The following is a 15,391-nucleotide window of genomic DNA, read 5'->3' as shown; positions in this document are numbered from 1 at the left end:
ACCTTTAATGTCAACATCAAGCGTATTATTAATTACTAGATAAAAACTAAAATGCATAAGGAAGAATTCCAATTAAATATTATATTCATTTACAGGAATATTTAATATTTTAACCCATTCCATTTAATCCATTTCAGTTTATAGTTACTACGGTGCTCCATGATTAAGTTTGCCTATTCCTGTTATAGTTAGCCTTTTTTAAAAGTATAGTATCAGTTTCAAAAAAGGACATGTAATATGTAAAATTGCATTTTAAGTATTTTTTTAGGTTAACTTCCTGTCTTTTCCTGGAATTTATTTCCACATGTTATTTGCAGTTTATAATGCCTGGCTTCATACAGATTCATGTGGTATCGTTGAACAGAGGATCTGTTTCCTTAGGGATCATTGTGGCTTTTGACCTTCTTTTCAAACAGTACCTAATCCTCAATGTCATGAGCTGGACAACCAATTTCAATACATCTTCTTATAATGTGTCACAAACTCGAACAAGAGCCATAGCAAGTTTTGGGGCAGCCACACGTATATTGTTTTCCTGGCTGCAAAATTGCAAACAAGTGATAGCACTGATGTGCACAAACTAAGGGCCGAAACAGAACTAAGGGGATAGGGGAAAGGTGGAGGTACTTTTAAAGGCCAGTGTAGGAAGTGACGTCAAAGGAGCCGGGATCAGAAGGATCTTCAACCATAGGCTCGGGCCCGGAAATGACATCAAAGGGGCCAGAACCGGAAAGGTCTTCTATGCACTATCAAACTTTTATTATAATAGTTAAATGACTGAATGGTGTGACAGTTAAAGACACTATACACTTAATATGTCCCAGTGTCTTCCTTTACAATTTTAATCCGGGCATTTTTAATAGTTATTGTTCACTTCGTAGGAATTTAAATTGTATTTTTGTGTTTGTTAGGATTTTTTTTTACATTTGTTTTAAATATGCTATGCAGTGACACTGATACAACAAGCACTAAAACATCTTCTCCTGTTTTGCAATCATTATGTGTTTTTCCCTCTGTAGCACTTCTGATCTTTGTTAATTATTACTACATGAATATACACTATATGGCCAAAATAATGTGCACACCCCTTCAAATTATTGAGTTTAGATGTTTCAGCCATACCTATCGATAACACATTGTGGATGCTAGAGGCGCTGTTGCCCCGAGAAAACCAACAGAAAGATGTCCAAGACACACATGTAAAAGCACCAAGAAGATTTTTTTATATTTTCTTCAATAAAGTGCACAAAGCATCACACTATCCCGAAATTATCTAATAACAAATACTAATAATTCAATAACAATAATCCTCCACTCCCAACGGCTTCGTCACCCAACCTCCCAACTCTGGCTCCACTTGCTGGGTCTCAAACAGTCCTTTATATATTCCTTGACCCGGAAGTGCTCCTCCTCTTCTTCCGGGTTAAACAACACATCATCAGTTCTCAAGTAGCCCGGAAGTATTGTGGGCTTCCGTCCTCGTGACTCCAAAGTACTTCCGAGTTGTAGTAAAAGTAGGAGTCCCCAGGTTATTTATGAGCTCCCCCTGGCGGCATCCCACGGCACCCAACAGGGCTGAAGAAATGGACCCCATGTCCCAGGATACCCTGAGGGAATCCGGAGTACAGCTACTGTCCAGGGGAGCTGTCACCTAGCGTCCCAGGGGAGGCAGTGTCCTGAAAAGGCTGCCTTCCTCCATTCTTCTCGTTCAGGGACGTCCCGGCCGGATTGAGCTGACGGCCGTCTATCACGACATGCATAAAATCAAGCATACAGCCATGCAAGCTACATTGGCAATAAAGTGGTATGTACTGAAAAGATCAATGACTTTAAGAGTGGCACTGTCATATTATGCCACCTTTGCGACATGTCGGTACATAAAATGTCTGCTCTGCAAGATCAGCCCCAGTCAATTCTAAGTGCTATTATTATAAAGTGGAAAAGTTGAGGACCAACAAAAGCTTAGCCACAAATTGGTAGACCACGCAAACTCACTGAGCCAGGCCACCAAATGCTGAAGTGCAAAGTGCGTTAAAATCAACAATTCTCTGTCAAATCACTCACAGGAAAGTTCCAAACTGTCTCTGGAAGCAACATCAGGACAGCTGTGTGTGTCAAGAGCTTCATGAAATGTGTTTCCTTGGCTGAGCACCTACACACAAGCCCTAAGATCAATATGCACAATGTCAAGCTTTGGCTGGAGTGGTGTAAAGCATGACACCTTTTGGAGTTTGGAGCAGTGGAAACGTGATCTCTGAAGTAATGAATCAAGTCTCACTATTTGGCAGTCATATAGACAAATCTGGGTTTGGCAGATGCCAGGAGAATGCCATCTTCTGGACTATGTAGAACCTACTGTATAGTTTTGTTAGAGTAGGGATAATGGCCTGGGGCTGTTTAAAAGATTTAGGCTAGGACCCCCGGTTCCAATTAAGAGTATTGTTAGTGTTACAGCATAAAATGACATTGTAGACAATTGTGTGCTACCAACTTTATTGCAACAGTTTAGGGAAGGTACTTTACTATTCCAGCATGACTGTGCCCATGTGTACAAAGCCAGGTCCATGAAGTCACGACTTTATAAACTTGGTATGGAGGAGAAATGGATGGACAGATATACTGTGTGACAGTGTCTGTAAACACACACATATGTATATGTAATTTGTTATAAATATAAATGTATCTTTTTCTCTTTGTTTTAGGAGTTTACAGACATTCCAAGTGGACAAAACAGAAGACCACCCCCATTTTCACCTGAGAGACTCTTGAGTAATGGCAGTTCAAAAGTGAATCTACAATACAATAATCCTAAAGGACTGTACTCTGATAGCAACACAGACAACAGCTTGCCTAGGCAAATTGGGAGCCTTAGTATTGGTTCACCTCACAGGTGAATTAGTTTTAATTTCTTCTGAAGTATTTGCATCAGTTTTGTTGCAATACATGCTGATTTAAAAAAGTGAATGTTACGCTTTTTTTTGTTTCCAGTAGTTTATTTCGAATTGTTGTAGTTCCACTATGTTGTCTTGCCCTAAAATATAAAACTATTAAGTACTAATTTTCCATGTACTTTGTAATATAATGCAATAGTTTCAGGCAAACTTTGAAGATTTATTAGATATTAGGAACTAGATATTTTAAACTTAAAGAAGAAAGGTGTGCAAGAACAATTATTCTGATTCTCCCTCTAACAAACCATGAGGCTTCAGCAGAGGTATGATTTGAGTTAGAGGATGCTGGAATATGTATAGTATAGCATAAACAGAGATCTTATGATCTTTCACCTGGCCTGCTTGATATGATTTCAGTTGTATTTATTTTATTATGTGCATGAATCAAAATGATGCAAATTCAGTACCAACAGTAACTTCAGCTTTTCTCTTCATAACATGCACATTGCATCATTCTTTTCACCCCTTTTTCCAGAACATACAAATTCCTATGTGCAGTAATTTATCATTTCATATTTGTTTTTTCTTTCAGTCCGGAGCCATCACTGTTTTCTCCAAGTTACAGAAATGGTGTTGACACTGAATCAGATGTCTACAAGATGCTTCAGGATCATGAAGTACCAGTTTCAGAGCCAAAGCAATCTGGGTCCTTCAGATACCTGCAGGGTATCCTTGAGGCTGAAGATGGTGGTAGGTACTAGTACAGTTTATATGTTTGTTGAACTACGCACCTAGTAGTCTGTAAGTATTAAAAGAAAATAATTTTGAAATTACCATTAGGTTATTAGGTCTTTTAAAAAATCATAATAAATCTCAGGTTTTTACTCTTTTTTTTGTATTATGTGCACTGTATGTGCTCAAAATTTCTTGCAGTTAATCCAAAACCATTTCACATCTTTGGTGTTATTATTTAGCTGAAACATTTTATGGAGTAAAAAGTCTTCAGCCATTTCCATCTATAAGTGATTTAGGGCCATTGTGTCAAAGTAACTAATGTTATAAATTAATGGGATTTTACAACAGAACATTCACTTATCTTTGCATTATATTTAGGTATATAGCTCTTTACATTTTCAGCTGAAAAACGTTTCACACATGAAAGAATTAGTAGTGTCCATCTTTCTGCTGATGTTTAAATTGGGCTCGCTAGGCCCAATTACTAATTAAAAAATACTGTTATTTATCATTAGCATAATAACCATGTTTTTTTCTTGTTAAATTCAGTGGCTCACTAAAAACATATATAACCAAACATTTTTGCATCAGAGAAGCACTAATTTGTATTTGGTTGAAATATAATTTTGGGTCTTTTGTAGGATACACTCACAAATACAAAAACTCCTACTAATGCAGGACACATTTCCAGTATCTAGTTAGACTAACCTGTATGTCTTTTGTGTGTAGAAGGAAACCAAAAAACCATGCATACTGTGCCTGGGCCAGTATTTGAACAGGAAAATCACTGTCACAATCCTTGTGACACATTTACTTTATTGCCATAGCAATGCTAGCTTCATGTAATTTTATTTGGTTAAGTTCATATCAAATTAACCAGATAATGACTACAGAAGCACACTTTCTGAAAACTTTGCATACAATAACAAAAGTAACTAGCAGAGTAAACACAGAGTTGGTGTTTTATGAATGTTGACAGACTAAATTGAGGAACTGTGTAAATGCAAGCACTACAATGTGAAATATTGTCTACAGTATTTCATTTTCCAAGGAAGATTATTTTAGCTTCACAAAATTGTAATTTGTTTTTCAAACATTGACAGGTATGAGAAGCTTTTATGTTGTTTTATATTAATTTAACAGTTCAGTAAATACAATCTAACGTTATTTTATATAGCCCCTTTTATAAGGCATACCATTAGGCAATTTATAAAATACACATTTATATAATTAACAGCAACATGATAACATGGTGCATTTTGACTGACTTTTGAAGTAAACAGCAACACTTTGAAATTAGTGATATTTAAAAATGCTATCTAAATATGATCCTTTCTCATAAAGTCTTTTGTGATAAAAAATTTACAGAATAAAATGTTTTCAGAATTTTAAAAATATTTTTTTCTTAATTGTAGTAGGCCATGAATATGTAAATGTTAAATGAAGCAATAATTTTGTGATACTACCTAAAGAAAACAAATATTTTACCTGCTTAAACTACATAGTACTGCAGTGTAACCTGTGTTAATTTGTAACCCACCTGACTGCTGCCATAATCCTTTAAAATGTTTAACCTTTTTAATCATTGCTTTGTAAAATAACATGTTGGATCGCTGAACAAATTGCTCAACACAGGCATAATGGCAGCTTCTGTGCTGAGATAAAGCTCAGCCATACTTTAACAAATTTTTGTTCATATCAGTTCCTTTAATGTGGAATATTTTAATTGCTAGCAGCTGCCTTTCCCTTTAATTACTTTGTTCAGTTTGGCACCTTCAGACATATTTGACTCTTAAATTAGGAATGCTTATAAATTCTTAGAAACTACAGTGGATTCAGAAAGTATTCAGACCCATTCACTTCCTACACACTGTATTGTGCTATAGTTACTGCTGGTGCTGTGTTATTTTGCGCCGAAGTTCAGGCTTTATTTTTGCACCAACTGACTGTTCAGTAGCTAACCTGCGTGGCTAGGTCTCCCCCCTTATGATCTGTATCCTAGGTGAACGCCTAATTTGCCTTAATGTTGGTGCCGGCCCTGGCTGTAGGTGTAATTTTAAATTTATAAAATTGCCATTTTTGCCCATCAGTCTACATTCAATAACTCCATGAGGACAAAGTGAAAACATGTTTTCAGAAAGGTTTGCAAATTTATTAAAAATCAAAAACTGTTTTCAGTTTGTCATTATGGGTTATTGAGTATAGGTTGACGTCACCAAATGTAAATTAAATCTACAACACAGCAAATATGCAGAATGTGAAGGAGTCTGAATACTTTCTAAATCCACTGCATCTCAACTGAATATAGTACTTTATATACAATAATAGAAGATACAAGATATCAGCATTAACAGCAAATGAAAACAACTTGGATTTATTATTTGTTTAAGTTTAAACAAAATAAATGAAGAGGTATGAATATCTACCAGCCTTTTTATGCTAAAAATTAAATAGTAAAATTTAACACAAACAGTTTTAATTCTTGGGACAGAAATTAACAGTTTAAGCCAAAATGTATTCCAATGATTTGAAAATTTTAAAAAAGAGATATTTTATATTGCAGTATGTCTTTATATTCAGCATCCAAATGCATGATTCATTTTAATTTTCATTTATTAGTCATCTTTAGGAGCGGCACAGTAGCGCAGTGGGTAGTGGGTTCATTTCCCAGGTCCTCCCTGCGTGGAGTTTGCATGTTCTTCCCATGTCTGCGTGGGTTTCCTCCAAGAGTCCAAAGACATGCCAGTTAATCACATTGGCGATTCTAAATTGTCCCTAGTGTGTGCTTGGTGTGTGTGCGCACACTGCAGTGGGCTGGCGCCCTGCCTGGGTTTGTTTCTGGCCTTGTGCCCTGTGTTGGCTGGGATTGGCTTCAGCAGACCCCCGTGATCCTGTAGTTAGGATATAGCGGGTTGGATAATGGATGAATGGATGGATAGTCATCTTTGCTTGTATGGTTCATGTACAGTATATGTCTAGCATTGTTCATTCTATTCTTTGAAGTCTCCTTCAGTTTTGAAAGCCCTCCTCTGCTGGCTGGAACATATATTTTAAGTACAGTAATTTCACTAATTACATTCAACTTTTATTTTACTTGTCTCCATACTGTTTTCATTTTGCCTGTAGTAGAAGAAATAGCTCTCTAAATTATAATAGCTCCTATGTTGGTATCATTACCTGCCACCATATTGATTTACTGGAAGTGACCCCAGGAAACTGATATAGATTTTTACACAGCAGTTTATTTACCTATCATTAATATTTGCCACCATGTTTTTTTTGTAACACAAAACAAATCTTTCAGAATCATTTACTGTATAACAACATTATTTTCAATTTAACTTTTTTTTTAACTAATAAAATGTCAAATTACTTAAAAATTGTTTCAGTTGTGTTTTAATGCTAGACCTCCTTTTTCTTTCTATAATTTGTTTCCCATTCTGCTAAAGTTAGTTAGTGTGACTTTTTTCCTAAGATATTTATATTAACATATTTGGCAAATGAGCTTGCTTGAGGGATTCTGCACTGGACTGGCATCTTGTTGAGGGTTGTTTTTTACCTTGTATCAGCCACTGCTGGGATGATCTGTGTCTCCAATGACCTCTGCAGTGGGAAAGGTGCATTTGGAAAACGAATTAACTTTTTAAACTGAAGATTCCATAATGTATTTTTTTTAATTATGTGACAGGTGAAAGACCAGATAGGCCTTCTGGCCCTAAGAATATAAAATCTCCAGTGTCAAAACTTGGCAGCATGGTGCCTGGTTTACAGAAGCTCCCACAGTGTACCAGGTGTGGGAATGGAATTGTGTAAGTACCTGATTTAGCTTTGTTTTTTTTCCCATTACCAGTCTGTTTATTAATTATACTTCTAGAGTGGATTTCTAACCTTGGAATTGTTTTCTGTAACAATATGAAATTGCTCATATACAGTACATCCAGTACAATTTACAGCATGTGCACTTCTCAGATGCATTTTCCTTGCACAGTGATTATAGCTTTATTTACTAACATATAAATATAAAAAGTTGATCCTTAAATTTTGACTCGTTTGTACAATTGTTTTCTAAGTATATACCTAAAAGTAAAATACCTATAAAAGTAAAATAGGTATATTTTATGTATTATAAAAAAAAGCTTTTGATAAGTATCAAAATGACAGAAAATGGGAGTCAAGTGAAATTGCAGAATATCTGTATTTGATTATTCATGTACCAATGAGATCCATATTATAGATTAAAAACTACACAAATGACAAATGATTGTGTTTTTCTATGAATGGATGAAGGTAGAATGTTATTTTAGTGTAATTAACCTGGAAGGCTGAACATAAAGTAAAAGGAAAAGCAAAGCAAATTATTAATTTTAATATCAGGCTATTTCTGTCACATTTATTAGCAAAAAGCATCTGAAATAAAGGTTTTCATTATAAAGATTTATATTAAACATTTTTTCCATTGTATGTTTTCGTGTCTCTAAGCTTTAATTTTAAATGTTGTATGCTACTTCTCAGTTCCAAACAAACAGGCTTCAGAAATAAAATAAGTTTTTTATCACTATCAGTCAAGCAATGTCAGGTGTGTTCTAGAAGCAAAATTGTAAATATTTGTTCTCAAAGGTTAGTTAGGCTGAGTTTCATATGTTCCTTTTGAATCCACAGTGGCACCATTGTAAAAGCAAGAGACAAGCTTTATCACCCTGAGTGTTTCATGTGCAGTGACTGTGGACTGAATCTTAAGCAGCGAGGCTATTTCTTCATTGAAGAAGAGCTGTACTGTGAGACACATGCAAAGGAGAGAGTTAAGCCTCCAGAAGGATATGATGTTGTGGCAGTGTACCCCAACTCCAAAGTGGAACTTGTTTAAACAAATGTATTTTCCCCATCATCGTTGTTTCCCTTTTAATATTACTTTTTGATTTTTTTTCTACATAAAATATTTGTTAATTTCAACAAAGAAAAAGGACTTTCCTGCTCTAGATTTTTACTCGTTTAAGCTATGGTATATAGTGTTGTGGTAAATTATCTTCAGTGCTTCTTTGTTTAATATTTAAATCCAGTCAGAACACCATGTGTAATTGTTATTAACGAAACATGCATAAAATGTCTGGTAATATCTTGTGATCGCTATTTTATATCAGAATTAACTATTTTACTTTACTTTTACACATTACCAAATATTTTCATGCAAATAACATGTACCCTTGTCAGTCCTGCTTAAAAAATCATGGTTTGTTTTTTGGTTTGTTTTTGTTTTTTTTTTTCAGTTTAATTTCTTTGTAAATCTGTGAGCAGTGGTTAACAATATGAGTTTCTACACTAAATGTCAACACAATATCACAACTTCTTTATAATAAACACTGGTGTTAGAACTACTGCCTGTACTAATTCCATTCAGATTAAACAAATAGTGTATGCATAAAATATTGTATGTTTTGCCAATGAAAATAAGTGTTGTTATGCCAGGTTTAATAAAGTATAGGATTGCAGCCAATGGAGAGCCTTTTGTAATTCTGAAATCTAGTAATTATTATTTGTACAGATCAGATACTGTTTAGCAGTATTACACATTTCACTTTATATCCCTAGAAAGTGGATATTTTTTACTGGTAATTTAATTCTGTTAACTGGTGAGAAATTGTTATTGAAGATCTGATTCTGTGTAATTTTGGTAACACTTTAGGGACTGCAAAAATGCACCTATTACTCATTTACTCTTTCTGTAACAAGGCCTTAACACAGGCTTCTTTTTATCTTTGTAACACTTACAAAGCATCAGTAGATTGGTTAGTTATCTTTGTGCAGTGTGGCATATGAGAACATGTCGGTAAAATTACTTTTTTATTATGAAGGATTCACAGTCTTATACTAAATGTTTAATATCAAAAAGAAATGTGTCTCAGTTAAGCCACCTCAGACCACTCTAAAGAGAGGTTTTGTTAGTCGGTCACATTGCGGAGATGAATAAACACTTTACTGATGCTTTGTAAGTGTTATGAAGACCCAAAGAAGGTCTTGTTACATAATAGTAAATGAGTAATAAATGCATTTTGCATTATCTAAAGTGTTAACATAATTTTTATTATACATTTATTCATTGATCAAACTCTTAATTGTTGCAGGTTTTGTCTAAGAAGTGGTATGTTTTGTGCTAAACAACAATGTATCTTCATTACAAATAAGAAAACTACATAATGTAGGAAAATGTATACAATTAAGTGAATCTTCAAAAGTGCACTGTCATTCCATGACTCGTACAGTAATCCACCTTCTTCCTTCATTAGTGTTAAGAACATTGTTGAGATTATTGCTGTAACAGCATGATACTAGTATTATTGTTTATATTTGCACAAGAAGGTAATGTCTGTTTTACGGCCACTTTCTCTCTTTTCATAGTTTAAAAACATAATAGAATAATCTGACAAACGACATGACAGGAATGAGGCAGAAACAGCATATGCAATACATATTCATATTAAAACATTCAGTCTGAATTAAAACATCATGACATTCAAATAACTAAAAACTTCCAAGTTAAACCATTTGTATTCACTGCTTAACCAGAAGATGGTTGTGCAGATTTACAGATTTCCCCTTGGGATTAGTAAAGTGTCTATCTATCTATCTTCTGTATCTATCTATATTTTAACATTTTCATACAGAAGGGAAAATTTGCCTTTTGGGAGATAGTTACTGAATATTTAAAGTTGGGTTCAAATAATATTTTCTGAATTACTTTCTTTTGAACATTTGGTTATTAATAATCAGTTAAATCATAAGTCATGGAAACTTGTTACTTTATCACAATGTTTGGATTCAAATATTATTTTTTATATTTGTGCTCTTTATCATTATATTTTTTCCTATTTAGCCATTTTTCTGCTTTTATGATGACAATTAGGTTATTCTGCTTTTCGGTATAATAAAAAACTGTATGTAAATTAATCGATAACTACATTTTAGTAATCTAAGCAGGACCTCATAGAAGCCTTTCAAAGCCTTTGTTATTTAAAACTAATGTAGCCCTTTGATTTGCTCAGTGATGTTACTGTTTTTGAGTAGTTTTTGATCTACATCTCACTAAATATCACAGTGTTCTCTACATATTGAATATGAAAGTTAATTTATAAAACACTTTTAATTTTTCAATAGACACTTCACCAGTTCTTCTAAATGATTTCATCTGAGTGGCGACCAATAGACTTTTTAGATGAGCATGCTTATGCAGAAACAATGATAATATCCTCTTTTTTAAAAGTTGGCAAAATTCTACATCCTAATTCATTTTGACATTTTTATATCGGAAGAAAAGCAGCTGGATAAAGTGATCTCAGGCATCACGTCAGCCTCATGTAAGCAGTGCATTGTGAGACTTGCATTAGCTTGGCTTGCCTGTGAGCTTCTGGAACTTTCATCTGCAAAGCCTCTGTAATCAAATTTTAGGATTTTTTGCATCTTTAGTGATCTCCATGAGTGATGACATTTCACCAGTGAGATTTTTCCCTAATGAGATAGCCATACTTGCAGTACACATTATAAGAGGTAGTTAAAAAGCAGCATTGTTGCTGATATTCTGTCTTGACAAGAACTGTGAGATGTCATTCAGTCTAAGGACTGTGAGTGATGCTGCATTCCACACTGCTCATAATATGTCAATGGGGCATAATAATTAGAAATAGAAGAAATGAACGGTACCTTATATTCACATCAACTCAGTTTTTGTGCTTATATTAATATATATAAATAGTGACTACTTTGTATAATTGTATTTTTTGATACACAGGTTAGTAAATATACATCAGTGTTTTATAATTTGAAGGCTGATATCTACAAGAAACTGAAATGGAGAATGTAGTTTTATTCTTTCTCCTGGACGTTTGCTAGCTACAACGTAATTAATCTATGATAGGAAAAGTGGAGGGACACCAAATAAACATAAAACACAAGAGAGTAAAACACACAACACACATAAATTAATTGACAAAAGCAATTTTATAATAAACAGTTGTAATGTGGGAGCTAATTATTATCCTCGTGCATTTTCTTTTCCCCCATTCTCTTTATTTGCTTTCTGTTTGTGTTGTAAGGGAGTGGGGAGGTAGACTCTTTTCAATAACCTTCACTTCACAAAGATGTGAAAGCTAGGATGGCTGACATGCACTGGATATTTGGTGTTTGGAAAGTAAGGATTATATTTATTATCTTGTTTCCAATAAAATAACCATAAATACAGTAGGTGAACTTATTTTTGACATATAATATGACTTGGTCCTTAAAGGGCTCTATTGTGATGGCACACCTTATCTTCTCGTCCTTTTAAGATGTTTCTGCAAGGCACTCTATTGTTTGTAATTTCACAAGACTATATAAGCTCTGTTTGTTTTCAACTATTGTTTTCTGAAAAGCAGGTTACCTCAAATGAGTGAACATCGGTATGATTAAAAGGTACCAATTATTCCTTTACTATACATGCTACTCTCTTCTCATCACAAAAATACTGCATTACAGAAGCGTTTAAAGAAAGAGGGCAACTATATATTTTCTATCAATTTTTTCTCTTTTCCAAGTCAGGGTGAAACAGAGCTATACCATATTAATAGCAGCATTTTAAGAAGGATAAAAACCAATCATGGACAGGATGCCTATCAGTTGTAAGGCATATTAATACACCTACACACACAGCTACTTTGGAGTTGCCTGTCAGCCTAGTCTATATGGTTTTGGGATATTGTACAAAGAAATCTACATAGTCATGAAAAAGAAGAGTTTATATTCCTTGTTACCGAATGTTAATGTACTGTAATTTGACATGGAAATGCACTGAGAGTATGATCTCTTGTTTTTCTGCATCTATATAGATACAGTTGCAGAACATTAGCAGGTGGCTCATTTAAAAAGAAAATCATCCCATCAGCAGCAATTCTACACAAGATGTGAATTTACAGGCCACTGGTTTGATATTTGCCAAGTCAGAAATGACCTTGTCTCTGAGAGTTATTAAGCTTTGGCTAAAAAAACTTTTTTTTTGGTTTATTTAAACACAGAAATTTATGTTTTGTATTTTAATGGATTATAATCTTTTGAAATTTAATGTTTTATTATATATGCACCTATAATATATAGTGACAAATATTTACATTTTTATATATGTTTAGTCACCGACTGCCTTACCTCAGGTGGCCTGACCAGAGAGTTTACTGTGAATATTCAGCTTTAGAGAAAAAACAGACAGTATTATTTATGCCAGAAACAGAACATATTCTGATCTAAGGCAGTGGTCCAAGTGGTCTCTCTTAATGTTTAGCTACAGCTACAAAAAAACTGATACATTTTCTTTCCTTTGTAGTTAGGGCTATAGTGATGGTTTTTGACTTTTCTTCTGGCATTTTTGGTCTTTAAATTTTTCTCTCACATTCCAGTTTTGGTTGCTTTGGTATTTTGATTCTCTGCTAACAAACATCTGCCTGTTTTCTGGTTATTCTTTTGGCTCTCATTGCACTCTTTTACTCTTTTCTCTGGTCTGTTTTTTCAGTTGTCCTAGTTAGAATGACTTCCTGCTAATACGTATAGTGCTTATAATAGTGTCAAGGGTCTTCGGCATGTTTCCATCTTATTTCAAATTAATTATTTCTTTATATAGCCTCTTGGTGCCCAGTAGACTTGCGCCAACAGTTATCAAACTTCTAAATGCCTTCAGAAGAACATTTTTTGTTCGAGTGTAAAACAGGTTACTCTGCTTCTTTCAAGCCACCATCACCTACAAATCAACATTCTTTCCTATTTGCAATGTGTCTTTTTATGTCGTTTCTATCTGTTGGTGAGAATAAAGATGCTAGCTTACTGTTGCTTCCCAGCAGTAGTTAAAGTTAGTGGCCAACCCAAGCACACTTCTCTTGACAATTTTTGAATATCACTGTCTGCTCATATTAGCCTCAGTGAGACATTGTTCCCATAATGAGGGCATAAATGGGTATGTATTTCAGCTCCATTAATAGCTTTTGTCCAAAAACAGTTTACAGTTTGATAAATGTGTAACCATGTGTGCAACACAATAGTAATTTGACAACAAATTCAGTGGCAGCAGGATAAAGAACAAGCAGACTAAAGCTTACAGCCTAATGTCTGAAGCTACCTCAGAAAAATGGCTTAGAAACAAAAAAGTGCAGAAATGTTTCAAGAGCCCAGTGAATTTCCAGACACTTTCTACAAGAAACACAATACTGCAGATAAAGAATTTACCTCAGAATTGCATTACAGTGTGAAGCGTGAATCTACATTTGTAACCTCACTGGCATGTACTGTATTCATTAAACAAATGGAAAAGGTGAGGCACATTGTTTCTCCAACCAGCATTATTTTAATAATTTCAGTGCACCCACCACATGTGGCTCAGTGTAAATTAGTGAGCTTACACGTCAGAACTCAAAAGGCCTGTGTGCATGTAGTGTATAAATGATTTAATAGACTATAAAACAACAAAAAACAAAACTAGTAAATTGCAATCGATTTGCTGTTTTAGGGACTAGTCCTTGGTTTGCACTGAATGTTTCAAAAGTAGGATTCACGGCAAACCTGACATTTGTTCAAAAGGGTTTATAAATGTATTTGTGAGGGAATGACATGAGGTGATGTTTGCTAATGATCACACAAGTGCAAATGTTTCCACTTTTCAGTATTAGTTGTCTTTGGCACTGGAGCCTTAATGGATGGCCGGTATCAGAACATAAGGGTGATATACAACAAACACTGCAACAACAGCCATTTATTTGCCTATTGTAGCTTCCAGAATAAAAACACGCTACCATTCAGGACTGTGGCTGGTCACCTTGTGCTATTTTAGACAATAGTTTTTGTTTTGACACTTTTTATTTCTTAGGAAGCTTCTGTGATTTATTTTTATCATTGATGTGGAGTGACTCCGTCACTTGCTGGTAGGACTGCAAATGGTGGGTCATGCAAGGCTTTATAGCTCTATTAGTCTCTTTAGGTCTTCCTCCCTGAGGGCTGCAATGTGGCTCTCCGTTCCTTACCCAATGTACCTTTTACATCAGCTGCCAGAAGGCAAAGACTATGTTGACATACATCAGCAGTGCAGACTGAAGAATGAATCTCTAGAGTAGTCAGAGGAGGGAGGCTCAAGCTTGTGCAGGTTTTCTTTTGGATTTTGAATCGTGGTTTTTTTGGTTAGGAGTTTGGTCTACTCTTTGGTTTCATCATCTGAGCATTTCTCCTGACTACTGTTCTGACCCTAGCCTGTACCCTGACCATGATTATGCCTTGTCTTACAAACTTTTACACCTTATGGTGATTTCCTCACAGTAACTGAGGACACCGCTAAGTTGTCTACAGTGTAGTATAAATTTATTCCAAGCTTACGTAATCTCTTGGAAGACAAAACGGACATAAAAATCCTTGGCTGGATGGTACTTCAGGCTGCAAGGTGTCCAGCAGTTGTACTGGAAAATGTTATTTTGTAATGGTTCCTGATGACTAATAATGTGTGGGGTTGCTGGTGTTATGACTCACAGGTAGAAATGATCTTTGCGTTCCATCAGAGGGGCAGGACATGGTTGCCAAGAATACATCAGTGAGCCCCACAGCATTCTTATAGTTTACTCTCTCTGATTTTTCTGTCCATTGTTTTATGGAAGCATTTCCCGTGCATGTACTGTATCTTGTCTTGACGTGATTTACCCTTTTCATACTCGTACGCTCACTCCATTTCAACTGCAAAGAGTGGTTTTAAATCACTTAGATGTAGCGTTGTA

The 15,391-nt window shown here is 34.9% G+C and overlaps 1 protein-coding gene across 1 annotated transcript in view; it reads left to right on the top strand.

The window, feature by feature from the left end:
• The window catches only part of pdlim4 (PDZ and LIM domain 4), a 66,679-nt gene extending 57,562 nt beyond the window's left edge, over positions 1–9,117 (top strand). Inside the window, exons 4-7 of the mRNA XM_039775448.1 lie at positions 2,703–2,890; positions 3,484–3,641; positions 7,315–7,435; positions 8,286–9,117. Coding sequence (XP_039631382.1) covers positions 2,703–2,890; positions 3,484–3,641; positions 7,315–7,435; positions 8,286–8,490 — 672 coding nt within the window. The 3' untranslated portion in view covers positions 8,491–9,117. The remainder of the gene's footprint in view (positions 1–2,702; positions 2,891–3,483; positions 3,642–7,314; positions 7,436–8,285) is intronic.
• The last annotated feature ends 6,274 nt before the right edge of the window (positions 9,118–15,391 follow it).

This window comes from Polypterus senegalus, chromosome 13 (genome assembly GCF_016835505.1).
Source record: "Polypterus senegalus isolate Bchr_013 chromosome 13, ASM1683550v1, whole genome shotgun sequence".
Classification (NCBI taxonomy): Eukaryota; Metazoa; Chordata; class Cladistia; order Polypteriformes; family Polypteridae; genus Polypterus; species Polypterus senegalus.
Note: the sequence above shows the minus strand (reverse complement) of the source record. Positions and strands in the feature narration are given on the sequence as shown.